At 29.8% G+C, this 27,650-nt stretch overlaps 2 protein-coding genes across 8 annotated transcripts in view; one reads left to right on the top strand and one right to left on the bottom strand.

The window, feature by feature from the left end:
* LOC142332972 (dihydrofolate reductase-like) overlaps nt 1-1,229 on the bottom strand; it is a 30,082-nt gene extending 28,853 nt beyond the window's left edge. For all 3 annotated transcript variants that reach the window (XR_012758464.1, XM_075379720.1, XM_075379721.1), the window contains exon 1: nt 993-1,229. The gene's annotated coding sequence lies outside the window, so the exon portion shown is untranslated. The remainder of the gene's footprint in view (nt 1-992) is intronic.
* LOC142332971 (uncharacterized) overlaps nt 1-27,650 on the top strand; it is an 84,430-nt gene that overhangs the window by 35,618 nt on the left and 21,162 nt on the right. For 4 of the 5 annotated variants that reach the window (XR_012758462.1, XR_012758461.1, XM_075379718.1 and 1 more), the window contains exons 6-11: nt 4,752-4,922; nt 10,130-10,397; nt 13,181-13,302; nt 17,681-18,734; nt 22,316-22,463; nt 25,186-25,366. Coding sequence is in view for 2 of the 5 variants with exons in the window: in XM_075379718.1 (XP_075235833.1) it covers nt 4,752-4,922; nt 10,130-10,397; nt 13,181-13,302; nt 17,681-18,734; nt 22,316-22,463; nt 25,186-25,366 (1,944 nt within the window). In the remaining 3 variants the exon portion in view is untranslated. The remainder of the gene's footprint in view (nt 1-4,751; nt 4,923-10,129; nt 10,398-13,180; nt 13,303-17,680; nt 18,735-22,315; nt 22,464-25,185; nt 25,367-27,650) is intronic. The other variant, XR_012758463.1, reaches the window with a different exon arrangement.

The raw sequence follows: 27,650 nt of genomic DNA, 5'->3' as shown, positions 1-27,650 counted from the left end.
GGCCTCTTATATAAAACAGTTTATTTTATATAAAGATATCAACATTATAAAGCTTGGTACAACAATAAAGAAAATCTATCTGATATGGTTGAACTTAAATAAAATTAATAAAGATTTTAAAATTCCATGAAAATATTAAAAGAGCAAGTAAAGTAAAGATGTGAAAAATATTTTATATTAAAAATAACATATATTATTATAACATTTTAAATTATATTAAATAAACTACATAATACAGAATATTGAGTGAGATAAGACATATCCGCTAATTTTTCATGAAAGTAATTTGCAGGATCCCACATCCTCAGTCATGATTAAAATAATTCAGCTGTTGCATAATAAAAATTTAAAAACAAAAATGCTAAATGAAATTAGTAGCATCTTTTATAAAAAATAAATATTTTCAAGTTACAGATGTATATAAGTAATTTTAAATGTTTAATAATATTTTAAAAACATAATAATTCACAATTTTCATTATTTTAGTGTTTGCATTATTTAATAACAGAATTATTTCAATCATGACTGAGGCTGTAGAATCCCAAAAAAGTACTCTCATGAAAAATTAAAGTAAGATGTGTCTTATCTCAATATTCTGTAGGTAGGTAGTTTATTTAATAAAATTTAAATATAATTTAATAGTAAAGAGGAATAATATGAATATTAAAATGATCAATTTAAGTAAAATAATAAATATAATAATAATATTACTGATAAAATGTAACACAGTCGTTATCTTTATAAAATAAACATAATTATCAGAACATCCTGATTTTACTTTGTAAACTTTTAATTTAATATTAATATACACATTGCAATTGCTATTTACTTTCTTACACAATATTTTACAATGTTGTAGCCTAAAAATATTTAGATTTATTAAATTTAACTATATTGTAAGTATTGTCTAAAAAACTGAAAATCTTTGAATGCAGTTAGATGTTATGTATTTTATTTTTACATTAATGTTAATGTAAGTAAATAAATGTTACCTGAATGATTTTGTTTTGGTAATGTTGAAGGATTATTATTTATTTATTGTTGTAGATATTTATACACTGTTATAAGTATAGTTAATTAAGTCACATCCAAAACTTGTGCATTAAAAAAACAATTTTTATAATTCTATTTTTATTATTTCTCTTATAATTAAAGAAAAATGTTTTGAATTATATCTTAATGTAATATATAGAGGTTATGTTGTTGTTACTTTCACTCAGCTTGATTGAAACTGGTACTCTGTTTAAGGTTGTATTTTTCACTTGGAGTAGTTGACCTTGAACACTTTAAACATTATTATTTCATGATTTATGATTAGTACCGATACAAGCAGATGATAAGATTATCATTTTGAGTTTGTTTTCTTATAATCTGTGTTACTTTTATTTAATATTTCACTTATTTTTTTTTAGAGGGTATTTCCTCATTTACAAATTTATAAAAGAAAAAGTATGGTCATGTAAAATCTGCTCCCTTCATTTTTAAAAGGATTCTGATACTTTGTGACCACTAGTTAAAAAAAAGAAGATTTTTCTAAAACATTTTGCTTTGTATGTCTATTTTTTTTATCTATTAGTTATCTTGGGCTTAAAATCACTTTTATTTTATTTTAAATCGCCAATTTTATTTTAAAATAACCTTTTTTTAATTGGTCAATTGGTTTACAGAACAATCTAAAAAAAAATGCTTGTAATGTTCTTATATTTCTGGACCAAGAATAGTCCTAAACAAAAATAAAACTTGAAAAATTGGTTTTTTCTTAAAAATGGCTTAGATAACACTTCGTATATTGTGACATACAGTTCAACATTTTAATAATGAGGAAATGTGGAATTAAATTAAAACAAAACAATTTAAACATTTTCAGTTTGTTATTAAAAAAAGTGCGTGGCGTGAATATTGCTAATCATTTTTTATATGTTCTTTACATTGGATGTGATATCCCTTTAGATTCAACATTTTCAAAAAGACGCTCTTTCAGTAGAAACTTTTATTTTGTAAATTGTTCCCCGCTATCACAATCTTAAAGCGGGGAAAATATGATTTATTGTTGATTAAATATAACTGTTAAAAATTTTAAATGTTTGAACAGTACTTTCTGGAAAGCCAATGAGAATTGTTTTAGAAGAGGAATCAGCTGCTAATGCCGTGTATTTTAGCTGCATGAACTGAATCCTCCTTCATGTGAACTGGGTATACAAAGGATATCAGGTTATAATATTACTTGGATGAGGTGTACAGTGTTAAAATCAAAGAATAAAAAGGGCATTTTTAGTTGCACGTGTGGCCATAGATTGATTCCCTGTTTTTCTGCTTGACAGCTCCATTAGCAAAGGTAGCGACTCCTAAACAGAAAGTTTTTTGGTATTTTGCAGTTTGGTAAATGTAAACTTCTAGTTACAGTTCAATGTGCTTTCCACAGAAAGCTTATTGTAATCCTTTGAATGGTAATAACATTCCAGTGGCATAAACAGTTTAAAACTACTGGATGTCTATGCAAAGGGATGAGTGCAAGGGTGTCTGAAGAAAATTTTGAATGGGTCAGGAAGTGTTTCTTGCGAGATCCTAAAAAATTTGTTTGGAAGGTTGGCCATGAACTAGCGATGTTGGTGACTAGGGAATGTTTTTAAATGCTTACTTGTGCATCCATTACCATTTATAGCTGTTACAGGATTTAAAGCTGTATGTGTTAACTTCGTTATTGAAATGTTGCAGCATAAAAATGACAACTTGCTTCATCATATTGTGTTGAGTGATAGTCAACATTTTATCTTAGTGGACAAGTAAACACACATAATGTCACCTATCATATGGTCAGAAAATCCCCATGAACTCTTAAAATGTAAAAGGTATGTTTTCTGTTCGATATCCCAAAGGCAAGTTTATAGGTCATCCTTTTTCACTGAAGCAAGCATAACAGGAGTTACTTATTTTGATATACTGTGCACTTTCCTTAACTGCAAGATGTACCAAAGAATTTTATTTAAAGATGATGCGTCTCCTTACCAGCATAACTGCATGCAGGATCGGTTGACTGACATTCCCTAACCGGTAGATCGGTCAGCATCGACCCAATGACAGAGCTTGTTTGCAGAGGCCTCCAAGGCCACCAATCTGACCCTATGTAATTATTTCCTTTGGACTTGTATAAAGGATCTTGTGAATACACCTCAGCTACCTACTGATCTACCCAATTTGAAGCAGCTGTCGCTTCCATTACTCCAGATATGCTGGTTATGAGTAACCAGCATAACACCAGAATAACACCTGTTGGTCAGATGTATGCTGCATGATAAAAGGTGCTCACATTGAAAACTTGTAGAGAAAAATTGTAATAGTTACCTTTTCATTTTATTTCAGCTGTGACAACTTAATCCTTAATGACAGATTAATAGTAAACAATTATTTTGCTGTTTTAGAAATACACAAGCATTTTCTTTATGTTTATCTTGAAGACAAATTTTCTTGTCTTTGATGACTTTACTAAAGGCAAGAATTTCATATTTCAGTGTCTTTTTCATTCAGCACTTGGTACTTAGTTTTAGGATCATAATAAAAACACCAATTTTTATACTCCACTATGATTGAATTAAAGAATTTTTTTTTGTGATTAAAAGATGCCTCTTGTTTATTCTACACAACCACGCTTTTGGTTGATAAGGAATATTCCACAAAACTAAAAACAGAAAATTTTAAATTTAGCAAATTGTTAACACCAAAATCAGCTGCAGTCATTTTCACAATTTTATATTTTAGAATTCATTCTGTTACTTTTATAATAAAATTCTTTTTTGTGAACAGAAATTGAATGTCCAGATTTATATTTACCATGTCCAGTTTTGTCTTTATCTTGAAAATTTCTTTTGAACTGTGCAAACCACCACTGTGTAGATTTGATTATCTGTTTATGATAAACATGATCCCTTGTATACCTTTGCCTTTATTGTACGTTTTCAAATGCATTTTTCTTGAATTTAAAGCTGATTTCCTGCACGTACTAATTGATAACAGCTTCCCATTATTTGAATTACATGACACTTGCTTTCCTGACATGCATAACTTGCTGCCATGTGGTTTTTCCAGATTGTAGATTAGGGATACCTCTTTGAATTGTGCTATTTTCATATTAGATGGCATTTGTGTATCGGTCAATGTAAAATTTGTTGTTTCATCAGTTGTAGATAATTTTGTCATTGAATACAGAAGGAGGTAATCCTGAGAAGTAGGTGTTTGTTATTCAAAGAGTACATCTCTCCCTTGCTGAAATTATTTTCCTTTTTTTAATATACCACCTGAATATAAACTTAGTGATTCTTCCTGCAGTTTTAAGAAACAATAAATGGTTGTCAAATGTTTACTCGATGCTGCTGTGGGGGTCCTTTAAATATTCATTGTATATTTGTGTGAAATTGCATCTATGCTCACCAGCATTGGACACAACCTTGATATTCTACACACATGCCAAAAAAAACCACATCTTAACTCATTTGAATATTATAAAATGTATAAACTCAACTCAACTCAATGTATGAATTCAGATCCAAGACGCTTTTTGATCACATTCAAAATCTCTAATTCAAAAGACTTTTTCAGTAGCACTTCAGTTGATGCCATTGTAAGAGAAATATGACTGAAGATGATTAAAATCATTTTGAAGTAAGTTTATATTTCCAAAAGTTTATATTTTTAAGTATTATCTTCACCAACCATGGTGATCAAAAACACAGTAAATGTTTATTTTTCTGTTACAGAAATTAAAAGAATCTGGAAGTTCCAAAGGTACTCTCGTATCTTCACCTCCACCACATGTTAATCGAGGAATTGACTACCAAAATGGTGATAATAATAGTCAGAATAATACAACATATGAGAGATTCATTAAAAAAGATGCATCTGTAAATACTGATATTAGCCTTGATGTGGTAATAATATTTCTTTATTTTATTAATTATGTATTGTCAGAGTGAAGTAAAAGTTACTGAAAAAATTTACTATTTATACATGACAACAAAAACTAATATTTATTTAACTTAAAAAACTATTTATTCAATTGATAAGTTTGTGCAACATTTTTTAATGTTCATTTGGCTTAAGCAGATTCAAAAAATCTTAAATTAAATAGTCAATGAAATTTTTTTTAAGTCATTAGCCTTCAAAAAATATCACCAATTTGTGGTGAGATGCATTCAGGATTCTTAAGCTCACTGATTGACAGGAACTGGTCGTCGACATTTTAGCTTATTTTACACCTTTCAATTTAAAGGATACTGTCCAAAATGCCTATCGCAGAACCATCAGATTGTAAGAGGTGCATTTTTTCAGAACCTTACCCAAAACCCAAACTGCATATTTTGATAAGTCTAATGATGTATTCTTTTTTTTGGCTCTCTGATTGTACCCTTTTACACTAAAAGTAAATCTATGGATACAGTATTCCTTTATTTATCTATTTGACTTTTACTATATCACACTTACATTAACCTCATAAGTTTTGGATTTATAGTCATATGACTTGCAATGCCCAAGAGAATTATGAAATATGTTGTTACAGTTTTGAAATGCCAAGGACTTACATTATTCGAAGTAGCAATTGGTGTCAAAGGAAAAAAGGTAATTATAAGACTTGTCTGTTCTTTATTTAGAGAACCCAAAGATAATTTGATGATATTGAAAAGAAATAATATGAAATAAAATTTGGTTTATATCATAAGAATTAAAACTCAAAAACGAATGATAAAAAGAAGGCTCAAACAATATTAAAAAGAAAATAATCAAAAAATTAAAAAATTAGAAAACCTAGAAACTGAGAGATGAGGTTATTTGAAAAAAAAATGTATCTAAATAATTTGTATGATCTGACTATTTTAATTTGTGCAACTATTTTTTCAATCCTTAAAAATACTTTTTTTTCAATTACATTTTGACTACATTTTTTGAGGAAAGGAAAACTGGCTTTATTAATTTGTCAGAAGGATTCTGAGTAATGATGGAATTATGTAACATTATTTACAATAGTGGAACCTGGTCAGATGACTGAAAATTACCATGTCTCCAATCCTCTTAAGCATGGCACATAAGTGTCAAGGTCAGAGGATAATTAATTTACATTTCATATAAATAGCATAATATATAAAAAAAATAGATAAATATCTATAATAGATAAAAAAAGCATTATTACTTTGATAAAATAATGGAAATATTAAGAAGACAAATCGTAGATTGGGAAGGCAGAATGATTAAAAATTGTCTGAGTCCAAAAATGACCTAGGAAAATAAGTAAAGCAAGGAGTAATTAAGGATGCTCTCAAACCCAACCTTGTTTAATATTTGTTGAAAGTATATTCTGTAGAAAGGGCTAAAGAGATTGTCTTGAAAGGATGAAACATGATAAAAGAGGAAGAAAGTACAGTTTATTTATAAATGACATGATGTTTTTAGGAGATGAAATAAAGGATATTCAACGTATATTTTCATGTTAAATTAAATTGCATAGCAGAGTATGATTTGAAAATAAACTTTTGATAAAGAAAAGTAATGAGTATAAGAAACAATAAACAAATAAATGTGTAAACAAAAGTAGAAAAGTTTAAGTTAGTACAGTACAGGTACTTAGGTGCTATGTTAGCAGAAGATTGAAAAACATATAACTGTCATTAAATGATCAGATGAAGTTAGACTTTTAGTATTTTATGAAGGACTTTTGTATGGATGTGAAAAACGAATGCTGGGAGAAATGAAGAAAAAAAGCTAGAGCTTTTTGAACTGCAGGCACGGAGGAGACTGTGAAATATAAAATGGGCAAATAGAGTGAAAAATGAACAAGTTATGAGGAGTAATCAATATGACTTAGAATCGAAAGCTACCTGCTTGATTCAAATTGAGAGATGGATTGATTAAAGTGGTAAAAGATGGTGAAAATAAGAGAGGACAAAAATTATAGATGATCTAAAATAAAACTGAAGCTATCAGGAACTCAAATGTTTTGCTAGGAAGTAAAAAGAAAGGAGGTTGACCTGCCTTAGGGCAGCAAACCTTGATATGATGATGATCTTCAGTTGATCATGTGGATCATTTTTATTTATTTATTTTTTTGGAGGGTTTTAACCCTCCAAAAATGATTATATGCAAAGTACAATGATGTATTTATGTTTTGTATGAAATCGGTTTTACAAAGAGAATATAATGTAGGATGGAAAAAAAGGAAGGAATGATTGTTATCAATTTCATTGTTGAATAAGTTGGATGTATAGTTTTTTATTAATAATAGAATCAGGAAATCAATTAATGAGACAAGGAAGAATAACATTTTCAGAATATAAGTATCTCATTAAAGAAATGTTTTAAATTGAAGAGATTTGAAAGAATGAAACAATGCAAGGCTTATTTAGAAAAAGGAGTACTGGGTGTTGACAAATCACATGTTAAATTATGATGGAGAAGAACAGGCAACTAGAAAATAAAAAGAGGAGGAATTTAAAAAAAGTTGTTAATGAAAAACTAGTTCCAGAGTAGATTTGCAAGAGAAATAATTGATATCAGGCCTAGTTATCAGTAACCAAATTTAAGAGAATAAAAGCACCTGGAAATGTGTCAATTAAATGTAAAGGTGAAAAACAATTCGCATGATTAAACCGAAGAAACAATTAGTTGAAAATGGACTTTATTCTAATAAGAAAAAATAAACAATAACAGTGAATTCATTGATACTTAATAAAAGAAAATTTTTATAATAAATATATTAATGATTGGCATGGCTGAATTACAAGTAAAAATTAAAAGTGAAGAGAAATTAAACTTTTCAGTTTAATTAGCTGGTATGTTTTACATACCAGTAATTATTTTAATGATATTTAATTATTATTTATTAATAATTAAATATCCTTAAAAATCAGCTCTAAAAAGGAAAAAATGAATTGATTTTATTTATTTGTTTTTAAGTTTATTTTTCTATGCTTTTTTTTAATTGTATTTTTATTTAAATTAGGCTAAACTTACAATTACATCTTAATAAAATTAAGAAAAGTAATGCAGAAAAATGATATAATGAAGCTGCTATCATAAATGACTGTTCTGAGAGGATCTGATGGTTTGGATTGGGTAGTGATTACGAATAAGAAAATAACACATAAAACAGTACATCAGCATTATTTGAAGTTTGTTTAATTTATAAGTATACTAGAAACACAAGAAGAGAAGATTTAACTGAGAATAATTATTACATTCACAAAATAAAAAGAAACAGGAATTCAGACATATAATTTTAACTCACAGTACGAAAACACATAGCACGACGAGCCTTACAGTGGTCAGCATTTCACTTAAAAAAATAATCTAATTCTAGCTTATCCGACAATACAAAAGTAGCCATGAGCAGAAAGTAAAACATTAAATAAAGTCTTTAGAAAACTAAATTCTTGTAAAGAGTTTGACGCGACGATATATTGTCAAAAAAAAAAAACAATGTTCACAACACCGAAGCTAACACACCCAATGCATACACAGAGCAGACTGGCGACAGCTGGTAATGGCATTCGCACACAGGTCAGAATTGTAATAATAAACAACCTTGGGTTATGTTGTTTATAATACCATTCATTGATTTGTTGACAAACCCTAGTCTGTTTAATGCGAATTTGGTAAAACTGTGGTTTCTCGAACAACGTTGTGTCTGCGACCTTGACCAAAAACTGAACAATGAGCTAAGGCTTTTTGAAATGTGGGCATACAAGGTATGGCTATTATATAATGAGAATAATGCTGTAAAGTATTTTATTTTAAATTTATACATATTTAGTTATCATCCCCCTTCAATATACACCCCTCCTCTATTCCTACAATGCTCCATGCAAATTTTCCATTGTTCAAAAAAACAGTGCTGGAAGTCTTCTTCTGTGAGCTCTTTCATGACACATGCCGCTTTTTATTTCACAGCTTCAGTGATCTGATATCTTTTTCCTTTTAATGCAGATTTCACCTTGGGGAACAGATAAAAGTCATATGGTGCCAGGTCAGGCAAATAAGGCTAACCCACCGGGTTGGTCTAGTGGTGAACGCGTCTTCCCAAATCAGCTGATTTGGAAGTCGAGAGTTCCAGTATTCAAGTCCTAGTAAAGTCAGTTATTTTTACACGGATTTGAATACTAGATCATGGATACCAGTGTTCATTGGTGGTTGGGTTTCAATTAACCAGACATCTCAGAAATGGTCGAACTGAGAATGTATAAGACTACACTTCATTTACACTCATACATATCATCCTCATTCATCCTCTGAAGTATTATCTAAACGGTAGTTACCGGAGGCTAAACAGGAAAAAGAAAGGCAAATAAGGCTGATGGTCTAACAATGTGATGTTACTTGGCTAGAAACGTCTTGACAGACAATCCAGTATGAGCTGGTGCATTGTCCTGATGAAGAACCGATGACTTGTTCTTCTACAATTCGGGTCGTTTTTTCTTATTTTTTCACACAGTTGAGCAAGGGCCTCAAGGTAGTAATGTTAATAGTTTGACCTTCAGGAACCGGGTGAAGGTACACAATCCCATGAATATCGAAAAAATCATTGCTTTGAATTTTGATTATCATTTTCAACATTTTCTTGGCCATCTTGGGAACACTTACACCACTCAAAAACCTCCACACCTGATAAACATCCATTACCATATACTTTTTGTAATAAAAGATAAGTTTCAGTAGTGGTTTTTCCAAGTTTCATAAGAAATTTCACAACAATTCTTTGCTTTAATAAACACTTATCATTTTTTTGGCAAAACAAAAAAAATAGATGTTATCCAAATGAAGGCCACAGCCCAGACTAATATGTCTACAGAAACGAATGGCAACAATCAAAAGAGAAGGCTTCACGCTACACAGCTATCGGTTGTACGAATTTGGCGCGTGCACACTTCATCTGTAGCAGTATTAGTCTCGTTATTTAATAGCCACACCTTGTATGTATTAATTTTTTTATTTAAAATTTTTCAATTAACTTGAGTTTTTATTTTAAAATACTATTGATATTACAGTGACATCAGGGTATGTGTTGTTATCTTTAACAATTCAATACTCAATACAAAGTACTGAGGATAGAAAAAAATTTTTCTTTATTTTTATTTTTGTATTATTTTAGGTTTTACCTCAACAGCAAATACAAGTCAATGATGAAAGTATTGGTAATGAAACTGTTGATGTGAATGATGTAAGTGAAATAATAAATAATGTTACTGGAACAAAATTAAATGAGAAAATTCATATAAATAATGAATTTACAACAAATCCTGAAGTTAATGATATAATTTGTAACAGTAATAATAATAATAATAATAATAATAGTGATGATATGGAACCATTAACTGTTTTATCAGTAGCAGCAGCATCATGTTTAGCATCCTGTGAAGGTAAATTGAAACATTTTACATTAATTTTTAGAGTTCTACTAATTATAATACTTTTAAAATCAACAGGTTGAAGATCATAATCTCCCTCACTTTGTTCATCGTACCAATCCTGGTTATTCCTCTCTCATACTGCGTACTGTTGATTATTCTTCATAGCTCTGTATCATAAATCATGATACATTTTGCTGCTTTACATTTTGTGCTCAAAAAGTTAGCTCGCTCCATACAAATAAATGATTTTAATTTCAATCTTTGAATTGAAACTGGTTCAAATCGCTCTTTTTAAGTTATTTTCTTCGAGAGATAAGAAATTGTTTAAGATTCAAGTTATATTTTTTAATATAATAAATATGTAAAATTTAACTTTGTTGTTTAGTTACAATCGTTTTAAATAAGTAAAAATGTAATGTTAACATTCATTAACCTGTTACATTTGCATGATATATAAAATGTTATAATTACGCATTGTTTTTGTTCATATTATTATATTTCATAATAAGTTGTGAATTTTATTGTTAGAATCATTAATAACACAACAGATAATTTGAAGTATTTTGTAATGGTACTTTAAAAATCATATGATTTGGCTACGAGATCACAATTTGATAAATTATTTTTATTTATTTTTTATTATTGTACTGCTATGACTATTGCATGTACGTTTCAAAAAATTGCACTCAATTCTAATTTTAGATCTATATTTTCAGTCCGTGTTATGCGCTATTTGCATTACAGTTTTAAGAAAAATCCAGCTTTAATATTATGTACACCTAAATAAATAAATAAATAACTCTTTTATTCTAATCGGTATATAATAATACACATTATACGATTCATGTCAGGAATGACTAGTTATGCTACTGTTTGCCTGGATGGATCAAGGAAAACCATGGTAAAACCTTGATCAGATCATTATCACAAAATATGCAATTAATAATAAAATAAAAATTAAATGAAGTTCAAGTACATATTAATAATTTAAAATATAAAAATGTGAACAATAAATACATGAAAATAGTAAATATAAAAAATATTTAAAAAATAATTTAGAATTCAGAAGTTGATAAAAATTGAGTAATTATTTATGTAGATTTTTTTAACGGGAAGTAGAGAATGTAGGATTTTTGAAATCGTTTAATAAGTATTATTTTAAGAAATCAACAGAGAAATAATTTTGTTTCTGTGAAATAAAATTATTTGTGTTTTATTGGTGGGAAGATCTTTTAAATGGTATGATAATTTATTAAAAATGGCGATGGAATAATAATAATAAAGCTTCTTCTCATTAGCTGTAATATTGCGTAGAGTTACATAAAAATAGTCTTGTTATCTGGTGTAGTAGAGGTGGATATTGTAATTGTTAAGAATAAGTGACTTTTTTTTGGCGAAGATAGTACATTCATAAATATAAATATATGTACAAGTTAACATTTCTAATTTACTGAATATCCTGTGTATGGGAACCTTACTGAATAAACCTGCATTACTACTGAAGAACTATTTGCTATGGTACAAGAAGTGAGAGCAGCCTTGGGCTCATTATTATTGTAGACTGTACAAAGAATTTTTGCTGGAGTGAATCAAAATGGTATATCTAACAGTGAAATGACAGGTCCTTTGAATCACCATGAAAGAAGATATTTCATAAAAAAGGGATAGCTAGTGATTTCTTGAACAAAAAGATTTAATCAAATTATTAAAAGAACCAAAATTATTGGTGTGCTACGATCAAATTTTATAAGGGTGATGACAATTTATCAGTTATACAATGAGCGATCAAAAAATTACAGGAATTGTATTGTGGTGTGGAGTAAGGTCATAGATCACGCTTCTGCTGCTGGAAGAGTCTAGGTGGAATGCTTCTGAATCACAATTTCAATCGATGAGAAGTGTCGATTAAAGATTATCAATGATCCAGGCATCTTACAAATATTCAAACCGATAAAAAGCTCTAAAAGATTTGTGACACAGTTAATGAAGACTGTTTACTGCACTCATTGCGCAGCAGTTCTTGACAAGAAAAGGAATGACCTCCTTGTTCCATCCTCTTCATTCACCTGATCTCACATCTTGCAGCTTCTTTTTATTTCTAAGAATGAAAAGGGACCGACCTCAAGGAAAAGCAATTTGCCACAGTAGAAAAGATGAAACTAAAAACAGGGTACTGAATAGCAGGTTGTCAAAAATTTCCTAGGCAAAAAATTTTGAAAAAAAAATGATTTTGAAAAGTTATAAAAATAAACAGATAATTCTGAAACCTTAAATTGCAGATTGTCATGAACTTTCCATTCTCTCGCTTCTGTAAACGAATGATACCATTATATTTAATATCAGTCAGAATGATTGGTCTGTACAACTCACGTAATAACTTATCAATTTCAGCAGTACTTATTTTTTTGCTAACAAAAATCATAGCACAGCGAAAATCTCGATCATTGTAAATTTAAGTCATGTAATTAATGCTAGCTAAGTGGCCAGCTGCTGGGTATTATACCACATTGAATCATTGGGCTTATTGAATCTGTTTATTGCTACAGTTTGTGGTAATTTTAAAATGGGCTTTACAAAAAACAAAATGTGGCTATTACATAAAATCTATTTGTATTTTTTATACATATAATAATTAAATTCTAAATTTATTGATTCACTTAGATTTTGTTTTGTGTGTGTGTGTGTGTGTGTATGCATATATTTGAATGTTTAAATTATTATTAAGTTAATAAATACTTAATATTGCTCAATTTATATCTTATGCTTATGGTAAGGTATATTTCATATTTCAGAAAATGTTGATACTAGCATTTTAAACAAACCAGAAAATGAGGATGATAATTCAAATAAAATAGAGGTTGATAAGGAAGATGTAAATTCTGAAACGGATCAGTTAGACCTGTGTAAATCTATTGTAAGTTCAAAAACTAGTTTACTTTTTCTATTTCTGTTTCTTTTTCTATTTAATATTTTAATAATTTGTGGTCCGTCTTTTTTCCACCTTCAAGTTTTAGTTTATTTAAATAATTTCTTTCAATATATACTAATAATATTTATTTTTAAGCATGTTTCAACTATGTTCTAGTTATTTAATTTGTTTATCTCTAATTAATATTTACACCTATATACAGATACATTTGAATATAAACTTATTTTTATTCTAAAGATAAAATTTTCAAGACTAATCTCATCATTAGAATTCATTAAGTTAGTTACAAGAAAAATTTAAGGAGCATTTTTAAAAAAATCTCTTTTCCTTAATTCCTGTTAAGGTTCTATAGATCTGAGTCAGATTCTGCTAGGATGTAGATTGATCTGGTGGAATATAGCCTGACTGTGTTATTATCCTGGGATAATATATCCGGTGTAGTGGTTACAAAATAAGCTTGCACTGATTATAAAGTAAAACTGGATCCTGAAAATTTCTGTAATCAAGATCGATCAAGGCAAACTCCAGTATGAAAGGTGTGAAACTATTAATGAAGTATATCCTTGTGTTACTTTTCAGTTTTTATAAATAAGATGCGACAAGAGAGTTGATATAAAAATAAGTAACAAACAGTTCAAGGAAAGAAAGTAATAAAGGTTCACTGATGATATTTAGCAAAACGAATGATTTTTCAATTTTTGGTTTTAGCGCTATCTACGTGTCTTTGAAGTTCATAAAATTTGTTTTATATATAATAAAATATTCTTACCATATAATTTACTAATACATTTATACGATGATAAGTATAATATCTTTCAATGATAGATTTTATAGCTAATATTTCATATCAGTGGATTCTTTTATCAAGTTGAATATACTGTCTCATATTGACAAGTCAAAGGCATTGAAATACAAATGAGATTCATTTCTAAGTATAATAACTTTACTCTGTTCACCACAGTCACATGTTGTGTATTAAGCATCATTGCAATTGGAGAAAGAACCTATCTCTTGTACTTAAGGTGTTCTAAGTGTATTAAAATTATAAGAAAGATATGGACAATTTTATAAAGCAAAACAATTAAATGTTACTCTTTCTCTAAGAAGCCAGTACATATATTGTTTGTGTATTTTTATCACACGCGCACGCATACACACACACAGAGAGAGAGAGAGAGAGAGAGAATGAGAATTTCATGAGGAATCTACAATATTTTACAGGTGTATTCCGCTTATCAAAACAAAGAAAAAAGCTCATATAAATGTAGATCTGGAAACACTTCATTAGAAAGTTACAGCTAGTGAAAGATTTTGCCTGGATCTCAGCTCCTCCAGTGAAATGAGGTCGTACTGAAATTTTTTGGACATTAATTGAGAGGCAAAATTAATGGTTTTTGACCTGAAAAATTCAATAAAATAGGTCTCACAACTGTTTCTTCTTTAGGTTTTAAGATATCTGAAAACTGAAAATTAGGGGTTCAAAAAACAACTTTTAATGTTTAGCTTAAAATAATTTTTTTAATAAGTAGTAAATGAATAAACTTTTCTACAAAACTTGTTTTAATTCTTAAAAAAATTATATAATCAATGTCTATGAACCCTAAACACAATGTTTTCAAATTCACTTTTATTGAAAATCAAACACAACTAAACAGTTATGAAAACTGAACACTGCAAATTATAGGCCTATTTCTTTCAAAATAATTTTAACCAAATGTTCATTTAAATATTCCACAGTATTTTTCATTTAAATTATTTAATTTGATATTTGGTAAACTTACAGTGAGTATTACATTAGCTGCTCAAAATGGCCACCTCCATTGGCAATACACATTTCAGTGTGACAATTTAAGGACGCCGCTGCCTCCTCCAAGATTCGAGACTGTTTTTTAACTTTTTTGGGCAGCAGCCATGATTCTTTGTAAAAGTTCACGTTCATTGTTGGATTTTTGAGCATACACTAATGACTTCATGTGTCCCCATACAAAGAAATCTAATGGGTTCAAATCAGGGGATATGGCTGGCCATGCTATTGGTCCTCCTTAGCCAATCCACCTATTTGGGAATGTTTCATTAAGATGCTGAGTTACACAGCGATCAAAATGTGCTGGATCCCCATCATGTTGGAAATATATAACTCTTCATGTTACCAGTGGAACTTCCTCTAAAAGCTTAGGAATTCATTTTGAAGAAAATTAAGATAGGCCTCCCCACACAGTTGACGATTAAGGACATAAGATCCGATCAGAATATTTCCTACTATACCGCACCAGACATTTATCAAAAACCGACATTGGTAATTTGATTTTGAGGTGGTGTGCGGATTTGTGTCATTCCAAATATGATTGCTTCTTGAGTTGTTTATACCATTACTTGTAAATGTCTTTCATCACAAAAAAGTATTTGAGTTTCTAATACATTGTTATGCAGTAACCAATGGTAGAAATTAATTCTCTGATTGTAATCATGTTCTTCTAGATGTTGTACATGCTGAAGATGGTATGGATAAAGATTTTATGGCGTAATGTTTTCTGTGAGTATCTGTAAATACCTGTCTGTTGGGAATAATTCGATTAGGAAATTGTATATGATTTTCCTCAACAGCTTCATAAGCATTACTATTGCAGAACCCGTAGACAAAACGTATATCTGCATATTCCTCGTTTGTAAATTTATACGGCACATTTCACTGTTACTGCAAATCAATATTAACTTAAAGAATCCAGTAAAATAAAATAAAAAGTGAAATAAATATGAATGTTATTACACCAAAAACACTTAGTAACTAACAATTGCTGCTCTTCTCAGTATTATTTTACATTGAACTTCATACCGCAGCACAAAACTAAAAATTAGTACAACAATGTGTAAAAATGTAACTTGCAATGAAACATACAGTAGAAGATCCTATCTAGGTAGATCAGCTCTCCTAATGGCACACAAATGCACTAAAAAGTATTTATTGTTTTCCATCCATAACTGCAATTGTGCCAGCTAGTTATGTTTAGTTGTGTTTGGTTTTCAATAAAAATTAATTTGAAAACTTTATGTTCAGTATTCATAGACAATGTTGAATACATCATTTTTTTAAGAATTAAATTTTCTACAAGTTTTGTAGAAAATGTTATGCATTTATTACTTATTTAAGACAGTTAAACATTAAAATGTTGTTTTTTGGACCCCTAATTTTGGGTTTTAAGTCAGATATCTTAGGAGAAACATTTGTGGGACCTATTTTATTGAATTTTTCAGGTCAAAAACCATTAATTTTGCCTCTCAATTAATGTCCAAAAAATTTCAGTACAACCTCATTTTACTGGGGGAACTGAGATCCAGGTGAAATCCAGGCTAGCTGTAACTCGCTAACAAGGCGTTTCCAGACCTGTGTTTAAATGAACTTTTTTCATTGTTTTGATAAGCGGAATATGTCTATAAAGTATTACAGATTCCTCATGAAACACACTGTATATACATACATACATACATACATACATACATACATACAAACAAACACATGTGCGAGAGAGTTGTTCAGTAATTAAAAAGACAAATAACAAGTTGGAAAACTATTTTTCAAAAAGAATTTCCATTACTATAACCTCTTTTATTTATTTCAAAATGTTGGCCCTGCTTGGAATGTGTATAAAGGAAAAACAACAGGATGCTGTTGTAAGATTTTTATTTAATGAAGGCATAAAACCAACCAAAATTCATTCTTGAATTTTGCAGGAAAAACCTAAGATGTGTTTGCAAATGCATTATCATGGTGAAAGAGCACTTTCTTTTTTACCTAAATAGCACTCTTCAGTTGGTACAGTAGAGAAAACTTGCTGGTGATGGTCCTGCCTTTATCCAGGTAGTCTGAGAACCGCACCGCGGGAATCCCAAAAAAAACTTTAGTGATGACTTTTTGTGCAGGTGGAAGTACTTTATAAAGTTTGAACATATATTTTATCTATTTTCCATAAAATATCAAAATTTATTTGCTTAACTCTATTGCCACAAGCAAGCAACTGAATGCAGGCATCTGAAACTTTGCAGTACACCATCAAAAGGATAATATTATACAAATATTATACACATTTGGTCACTGTTGCTCCATCTCTGGAGGACAGGCCAAGAGCTTTCTGATCTACCAGTGTATAAATTTTATCTAATAGCTAACTTTGTTTTCTTTACTCTGCTTTTAAAGATTAGTTTATAGCACTAGTATTATCAACCGTATATCTCTTTTTGTTAGTGAACTATTGCTTATTATTACCTCTGTTATATTAATTTATTATTTGTATTATAATATTTTTCTAAGTATACTTAAAATCAATGTTAATTTTCCTGTTTGCTTTCTTATTTTTTTCATGAAAAGGAACCAGATAAAGCTGTTATAAATGTTAAATCTAATAACATTAGAAAAGGTAAAGATTTATTACACAGAAAAGATAAAACTAATCTATTTTATAGTACTGGAATTAAAATAGGTGATAATATTAAAAGTAAACAACAAAATAAATTAATGATGTCAAGCCCAACAGTAATTAAAATGGCTGATGATTTTGTAAATAGACAGCAACATTTACAAACTGTTAAAATTAACAATAGAACTAATTTTACAGAAGATGATTTGTCAGTTAATAAAAGTCATAATAATTGTAATAATAATAGTAGAATAGATAAAAAGGAAGATAAAGAAAATTTAGATATAAATAGCATATCATCGTTAGATGAAATAACGCCTAATGACATACAGACATTAGAAAACAAAAAAATTACAAATAATTTAAATAGTTCAGTCCTACCAACCTTATCAACATCAGTTATAAAACCAGAATGTAAAAGGCGTATTCTGATCGCACAAAAAAGTGTTTGGTATAATGAAAATGATAATACAACATTAAATAATGATGAGTGTAATAGTAAAGACGATATGATAGAAACTGGTGGAATGAAGAAACATAATGATAATAAGAAAAATGTTTTACAAACTCCAGTTATTGTAATTACTGATCATAATGATTCAGCTACTAGTAGTACATCTGATCTTGATATTTCTTCTTATAATAATAATAAAACCAATAATAATATATTACCGCTGTCTAATCAAGTTAATGTTAAATCTGTTAATTCATTTTCTTCTGATATTTCATCAGAAGTATCTTTAAATAATTATGATAATGATAAAAATATTGATATTATAAAGCATATTGATAAAAGCGATACAAATGTTGATAATAGTAATGTATCATTATTTGTATCTAATGATGATGATTCTAGGGATAGAGATAAGTCAGATGTAGAATTATCTCATTCTTTACATGTAATAAACCATCAAGAAAGTCACAATGTCATTAATGAATCTTTACATGTGAATGAAAAAAATAATTATGATAATAATGCTGAAGATATTGTCATGAAAAATAAAGGTAATTTATTTTTTATATTACTTTATATGGTTTTAGGAAAGGTTATTTTTAGAATTCTGAAAAATTTGTTAATTTAAAAAAAGACACCAGATAAGATGATTTTGTTGTAGGCATTCTAGGATGATTTGTTTACATCTCAGTGATATTTTTTTAACTTTTCATCGGTGTTGCCTTTTTTCTAAAAAACATTTTATAATACTTAACCGTTTAATATTTTAGGCCATACATTTGAATAGAGATGGAAAACCTTTGTGCTGACATTAGTTTACAAACTACAACTGCTTAGCAAGCAAAGTTATTTAGCAATCTTAGTTTTATACAAAATTTTATTATAAAAAAAAAGCTTACTTTTGAAATAGTATTCCAGTGTACCAATAGTTTCTTTTCTGCTAATGGCGGTCCACAGCAAAATTCTTTTGAAATAATATTCTGTTTGCTGTGTTATTCTATATCATCTAATTTCCCATCTGCAAGCGTGCAAATGAGGTTGTTCTGTACTTGCTGCTACTCTCCAGTTTAAAAAAGTAAATGTTTTTAAACAGAGCAACATATTTCTATAAAATGTTATTTCAAATTGGGCGTGGTGTTTACATACAGAAGCTACAAAAATGTTACAAAAAGCTTCTTTTTTCCCTTTTGCTGTTAAGCATCAGGGTTCTTCACCTACAATTACATCATTGCAGTCTGTACATCCTCTAAGCTATATCCCTCCTCTTTTTTCTCTCTAAACTTCCAGTCAAATTATTGTTTCTTTATTTCCATTTCTATTGTGATGATTCTGCCTGGCTTCTTTCTTTACGATTTGAATAATGATATCTCACTACTTGAAATCCAAGTAGTCAGGCTTCCTGACCAAGTTTTAATGCCTGGCTTTGCTGTATTCTACCTCATTTTACAACCAGAGTGGTTGTTAATGATTAATACTTCCTGAAATACCGCTATTGCTCTACGATCATCAGGCATGAGACATAGGCATTATATCCTTAGTCACTCAGCCCATATCTCCTAACCTAGTTACCTAGTTTCCCACTGGGGTTTGTTATCCTAACCTTCCAGAAGTTACTTTGGTTAGCAGGGTTACTATACACAGGTTAAGGACTGAAGTTTGAGTGATAGAAGCTAAGTAAATTTTCTTGTATGAATGAATTCTTATATGATGGGAGTGTTGAGAATTCAAAATTCCATTATATTGAATCAAGCATGTCAAAGCCGCTCAAACATAATGATGATAATTCGATTGTCCTTTTTAATTGAAATGGTGTCACCTATTATGAATCTGTCTCACATGGGATGTAGTAACAATAAAAACTGTTATTTGAAAGTATTTTGGCATTTGAGGTAAGCAATGATAAAGAAGAGGCCTGAAGTGTAGACAAACAAAAACATGGAACTACACTATAACAATACTACTTTTTTTTTGGTGAAGTATAACAGTTTTTCCTCAGTTATTTTTTTACCAGTGACCAGTGTTACCAGTGACCTTCTTTCTATATCCAAAGTATACCATTACTAGACAATAAAAAAATTTAAGAAAATTCACTACATGATTTGCAGGCTGTTCCCCATTGGTTGTATACATAAACACATTTTAACAATGGAAAATACAAGCAGCAGTGTATGAGGTTAGACAATTAGTAACGAGACTGATTTGAAAAAAGTTTTTTAGTTGATTGCAATGTAAATTTCCTTCAAAGTAGTTTTCTTCTGTCTTCACACATTTCGGTACTTTTGTCACTGTTGCTAACATTTTTTTAACTCTTGTGGAATTCCATCTAAGATCTTCGTTCCCTTTGAACATCTTTTGTTTCAAAATTGTATTCCTAAATTGTCAATTTGACTTTGAGAAACAGAAAAATCCCACTGGGTGATAGCTGGAAATAAGGTGGCTGTGACAATACTAAAACGTCTTTTTAATTAAAAAACTGCTGTACAAATAGTGTAGTACAGGATTACAGGACATTATTGTGTTAAAGAATCAAATTATCGGCAATGTTTAAACAGACACAGAGGACTCATTTTCAAAAGTCTTTCTAGAATATCTTTGTAGAAATCTAGAAAGCATCTACTCTATAAATAACATCCTTTGAATCAAAAAAAGCGCAGAAGTATGCATTTACTTCTGACTTTGAAACACAAGACTTTTTTGGTCTTGGTGATTCTCCATGAACATCCTCGCAAATTTCACAGAAATTTTTCCCCTGTTCAGATCTTAAACTGTTATTAGGATAATAATATTGATAATATAATATTTGGTTCAGTTTGCCATGTATTTGTGTTGTTTCTGTGTTTGATTTGTACAAACTTTTTTTTTATTTTTCAGTTTTAAGTAATAAAGTAATATTAGAAATAAATTATAGACTAAAGTTTGAAATGAGTTAGAGAAAAACTACCAGTGTGATCGAGGAGGGTTGATTAACAAATAATATTGTTTATTGAAAAAACTGTTAAAAAAATATTTCTTTTACTTGTTTAGTTTTAAATTTTAGCTCTTTATTTAATAAAAATCTAAAATTTCAAACCTGTGGTAAGATTATTTATGATATAGAACTTGACTATCATCTGAAAGATGACAGACAAGTCAATTTGTCTGCTTTCTGAATGATTCTCTTAATTTTGAAAAAAATAAAAATGCTCAAATTGAACAGTAAAAATATTCTGGATTAGAAATTAATTAGATAGATACATTTATATGTGTAATGCATATACTAACTTTGTGATTAACTAGGAAAAAAAATCATGTAGAGAGATCCACAAGCCTGACATATTTATATATTGGAACATTAATCCTTGCTGTTGAATTTCTCCATTGACTTTTGATTCAGCATTGTACCTTATATCATAAATAAACAGTCCATGGTATAGACGGTTAGTGTTGCTTTTTGGCTTTGAGTTAATAACTCAAAGCCGGGCTGAACCAGTTATATTTCAATGTTAATTCTTTGATATTGTCCTCTTCCACCATTTTATAGTTAGGTTCTAATTTACCATACATTCTGGCCGGTTGGTCCATGGATGTAACATGCTACAGCTTCCTATACTTGTAGGCCTCAAATCAAGAGTGCTAAACTGTATACAAAAGATTTCCAGCATATCACAACAATCAATTAGTAGACTTGTTATTGTCTATTCTTATTCATGCTTGTGTTTTGCATCAACAGATTTGTACATATATTTATACAATTTTAACATTTCTCTTAATACATTTTTGTTATTGTAATGTTGCAAACAAATTCTTTAGTTACACAATCAAATATTTTATTTTTTCAATATGTTTAAAAGTTAGTTCGCTTTTTAAATATTGATCTGAAAAGAAAATTTAAATCTGTTTCTTTTGAAAAAAAAGAGGCTTAGTTACAAAGTTATTTTTGAATAATCAGGAATGAGTTAGATCATATGTTCTGAATAAGCTGATTTAATTCAGTAATATTATGAAATGTGAAGACATTATAAAATCTGGATGTTCTGAACAACTATTGACAGGACACCTTATTTTATGGATATACACACATTTATATTTACCAGTATCACAGTACTTAAATATGAAACTAAATCATTATTGGACTCAAATTATTTCATTACAGTTACTGTGACTGAACCTGAACCAGATGCTTCCTCTGTTGAAGAATCTGGTACTGATGATTATAGTGATAATGGTGATGATGAAGATGTCTATGATAGGAAGGTATTAGAAGACCCTTCAAGTCCAGAAACAGCGCTATCAATGCCTAGGTAATATTCTTGTTATTAAACTTTTCAAAATATCCTATATAAGACGTTATGAGCAAGTAAATATTATCCAGAATGTCTTATCATGTACAATCACTGAGAACTATTCTTGTAGAATTCTAAATAATAATTTAACATTTTAAGACAGCATACAAAAAAAATTTTAAACTAGGTCTTGCCATTATTCATGAATTAATGGTTAAAACATTTTTGTGCTATAAACTTATTTACTAGGTTGTTTACTTATTTTAAAATATATACATTGATTAGGTTTAGATGATTATTAAAATAATCTATTTACAAAAAGTATTTTTTAAATTTGAAGAAATTTATAAATATAAACAACATAAACAAGTTTTTAATATATTTACACAAGTAAAAAAAATTTTAATTAAAAATCTTATGTATAAGGGCAGGTGGTCAGCTACAATGGGGTTTATCAATGCTCTTTTGTGGGAGGAGAGGTCCTTACTTTAAGTACAAAATGGCAACTTCCAATTCAGCCAGATTTCCAAGTAATAACATTTAATTTTTTTTTTTTTTTTTTTTTTTGGTGGTTTAAGTAGCTTATTTATCAATAAAGCAGTAGCAGCAGCCAATTGATGAATGCTTCAAGTCTCCGTGTCTTTTTTTCTTCAAATTTTTTATTGTTATCTTATATATACAGTATGGCCAGGAAGTCACCCTGCGCCTAAAATTAATGAAAAATATGAGTTAGGATATATGTTTAGAATGTACGATATTTTTGTTGGGGTCAGTTGGCAACAGTTTTTTACGTCACATACTCTTGAATAAAAGACAGTTGTGGTAAAATGGCTAACAGGAGTAGGTACAGCATCAAGGAGCGGTTAAACACAAGTGTTTGAGTTCGTGAACAAATTACATACAAATCAAACAGTAAAGCTAATTAGTGGTATGTTTCAGCAGTGCTTTCATAATCTGCCACCATGAAAAGCAACAATTTTTTCCCAAGCAACAATGTTGCTTGGGAAAAATGTGCGTTTGAATTAGGGAATGTTAAAGATAGGTCATGGAGTGAATGAAAGTTAACGCAGTTAGGAACATGTGCTGTTGTTGCAGTCTTGATTGAACAATCCCCAATGAAATCAACTCAAAAACAGTGAGCTGAACTTCGTATACCACATGATGACAATGCAAGACCATATGAAAAAGGACTTAAAAGTTAGGCCATTTTCCAATGTTAATTAATGAACTGTCAGATGCAAACATGGAACGTAGCGCTGCATCCTGCCTGGCTTTATTAGAAAAATTCCCTGCTGCAGAGCTCCATGGAAAGGTGCTTTTTACTGACAAATGTGCAATCTGTCGCAGTTTGCATGCTAGAAATATGTTATTTTGGGAGAAAGAAAATCGTTATTACACGACAGAGTTGGAAAGAAATCCACTGCATGTCATGATATGGGCTGGAATGACAGATTGTCATTTGTTTGGTCCTTTTCTCTTTGATGGGCCAGTGAATGCACAAATTTATTTAGAGATGTTTGAGCCGTGGTTAATATCACAGCTTCAAGAGGAGAGTCTTTTGGAACGAGTATGGTTGCAGCAGGATGGAGTTCCTGCACATTTTGCTCTATCAGTCCATGCGTTTCTGAATGAAAAATTTCCAGGATGTTGGATTGGCCATGGTACTCCAGCGTCACCAGCTCCGTTATCATGGCCACCACAAAGTCCTGACCCCACCAAACCCAGGCAATTCATTATGGGGAATTATCAGGGCGCACGTATTTGCATGTTGCATTGTGGCTACACCACAATGAAGAATTGCGTGATGCTGTGTATGAGGGATGCCTTATGTAAAGTAACACCAGAAGTGCTCAGTTGCATGTCACAGAGGACGTGGCAACGTACAGAATTGTGCGTGCAACATGAGGCGAACATATAGACTCACTGGACCATTAAAATTAATATGTATCAAGTGAGTAAATAAAATAATTCATTATTATATCAAATTTTTCATTTATAACTCATTACAAATGTTTATTTCTAACTTTAGGAGATATGGTGACTTCCTGGCCACCTGTACGTTAACACAAATATTTTATTATATAATATTTGTAATAGTTCTCAGTTATGTTATCTATTGTTAACTCTCAATCTATTTATAAACTTTCAACTTGTCCCCAAATTGGAAACTGCCATTTTTTACTTAAAAGTAGAGAACCCCTCCTATCACCCTACAATAAGGCATTGATAAACTCCGATGTAAGCTGACCACCTGCACTTGTTAGTTTCACTAATGGTTATTTATTTTAACATATCTGGTTTAAAAAAAGTCTACGTAACCTCAGTCTCTGTAGTTACACTGATATTTTGCATTTGAGCTACATATAACATATATTTACTTAAAAGCTGAAAGTTAAAACCGATTTTGTTTTAGAAAGCAGACATAGAGCATTGTAAAACAGTTTAATGATTGTACAAAAGTGAAAGGGAAAAGACATATCAAAACCAAAAAAAATATAAGGGAAGGGATTTGTTGGAGTCAGTGTTCAACTGTAGCAAATAAATCTCTTCAAAAGGAATTCTACAGAAAGGGAGAAATAGGGCAGAACAAACCTCATAACTCCACTTAGTACATCTCATTAATGTTACGTAAGCTTTATATTAATATTGCTCTTACTGGTTGGTGAATTAAAGAAGACTAAGTTTGTAACTTAAGTTAAATCATTTTATTTGATGTCAGTTTTTTATTTTTTATTCGTAGTGTAGAGAAATTGTTGGCATCAAATCCTGAAATATTTTATAGTCTTCGTAAAGATTTGCAAAGTATTCTTGATAGAAGATTAAGAGATCTTGGTGTGGACCCAGAATGGACTTCACTGCCCAGAAAAACATTCAGCACTAAAATGAGTACTTTAAAACATCATATGAAAATAACTGCTAAGGTAATTTATTTATCTAATTTTACAACTGTTATTTTATGTAATATGTTGTTTATTAAAATCACTTTTTTCTGCAACTAGGTATTGCTTTATCGAGTTAATATGAATTACAATAGGTAAATAGAACAAAAACTGTCATCCTGTTACAAAACTGAAAGTACTACTTTTTATTGTAATCCCCCTGGTTTATTATGCGCGCATACATACCTGCAGTCTGGAAGCTTTTGAGTGTGCGTGCATATACATTCCTGAAAAGTCTTACATCCTCATTACTGCCGTACCTTTTTCCACACAAAAACTCTCACTTAGAGGACTGAAGAGGTGATAGATAGTTTGAAGGTGGAAGGTTCAACTACATAGCGAATGAAGGAAAATTTTCATTTCAGTTAAAGGATGACCGATATTGTGCAAGCAACATGTGCAGATGGGTGTTATCAGAAAAAATATTAGCACCCTTTTTCTCTTGTTTCTTATGGTAGTTTTCATTGGACCTTCAGGAAGTATAAAAGAGTGCTCAGCCTTTAATGATTCTTGAGGAAATCCAGATATAGTACTACTATAAAGAGGAGGTTCATCATCTTCCCTGCTTACAGGGTTTCATTTATTTGGATTTTAGAGACCATTATATAAAAAAATTCTACTTTTGGGTTTGAAATAATTCATCCCTGCACTTGTGATTGATGAAAAAAAAAACATCTGCTTGCTCATACCATCCTTGAGTACAATATGGTACTTCATTGACTATGGTTGAGTAGGACAGAATAGCATGATGATAATTTTTAATAGCATGATTTTTATTTTGATGACAAATTATTTTTTAGAACAAAAAAGTAATTTTATAGAAGTGTGTATTTATGCATCCCTATCAGGATGGCGTTTTTTTGAATGATACAACATTTTTATATTTGTACAAGTTTTAAGCATACGTGGAAAATTAATCATGTAAATGAAACAAGAAATAGTAAAAAAAATTTTAATTAAAAAAATGTTTTTATTAAATTAGGTTTCACCCCAAAAAATTTGATTTATATAAATTTTTTAGCGTTTAACCGTATCATTTTATGAATTTGATATCTTTTTCTCTAAACAAAATAGAGTAGTAGCAGCAGCTTTCAATCCTTAGCAAAGGGTTGGGTGATAATGCACCCACCTCTGAATTAGCTTTAATAATTATATTATCTTTTTTCTGTTGTAACTTGTTTATTTGATAATGTTTATTATTTTCCCCCCAAATGAGCTATTGAGGATGGGAAACCTTTTTGCTTGTCAGGTTTAATGGTAACAATTTCTTATTGCTAAAAAAAAAAATTAAAAATCAATAAGAGGATGATGTGAAATATTATTATAATAATAATAATTTTATATAGTAGTCCTTTTTTGTTTGCTGGGTTATATTTTAGTTGTGTATTACAAAAGCAAGACCTCAATGTTGTGGAAAAAGTGGCTGATTTCTTTAATGATGCGCAGTATATTTTAACACAAATCCATTTAATGAGTTAGTTTTCATTCACAGCTATTTTCTGGTTCATCCATAAAACATAAATCGTGAGACGAACACAATTTTCATAAGAGTAATGTGTTGCTTCCATCCTGGACAAAGGTCACCAAATCTTCCAGTGGATTATGGGGAGATACTCTCTGTCTGAAAGAGAGCCGTAATTGGATTAGTTTTTGTTTTGTTTTGGAATCCCTCTGACAATAGATTGTTCCTCTATCACCATCCATCTGTTTCCCTTATCTTTTTAATTCTTTTCAAAAGGATGGGAATCTCTTTGTGTTTTTGCTTTGTTTTATGTATGTGCTTTGATGGGGCTGGCTCTGATTGTAGAGTCTATTTTCTATCCAGTGGCTGTAAGAGCCCAACCTGAGGCTGAGGTCTGATCTTCTATTTCTAAAAATTTAGAATTAAACTATAAACTGTTGGAAAAATTTAGAAATTTTATTAGACAATTGTTTAGCTGAACTTTTAAGACTTAATTGTAAAGTTAGTTTTACATCCTTTAACCACATTTAATGCCAACATATAGATCTAAAAATTTTAAAGATTTTCTCAAAAATATTATTATAGAGTGTGATACTTGGATGATTTAGTAAAAAATGAACAATTCAAGAAACAGAAAGGAAAAATAAGGATCTTTAAGATATGATGGGAAAGGAAGACATTGAAAATAAATTTATCGATAAAATTCCAAATGATCTTAAATAAATAGGAGAGGAGAAAAGTTTATGAAGTCTTGTGAACTACATTATTTGATCGATTTAGTTAAATTTTATTAGATTGAGATTT

Source organism: Lycorma delicatula, chromosome 12 (genome assembly GCF_047948215.1).
Source record: "Lycorma delicatula isolate Av1 chromosome 12, ASM4794821v1, whole genome shotgun sequence".
Lineage (NCBI taxonomy): Eukaryota > Metazoa > Arthropoda > Insecta > Hemiptera > Fulgoridae > Lycorma > Lycorma delicatula.
Note: the sequence above shows the minus strand (reverse complement) of the source record. Positions and strands in the feature narration are given on the sequence as shown.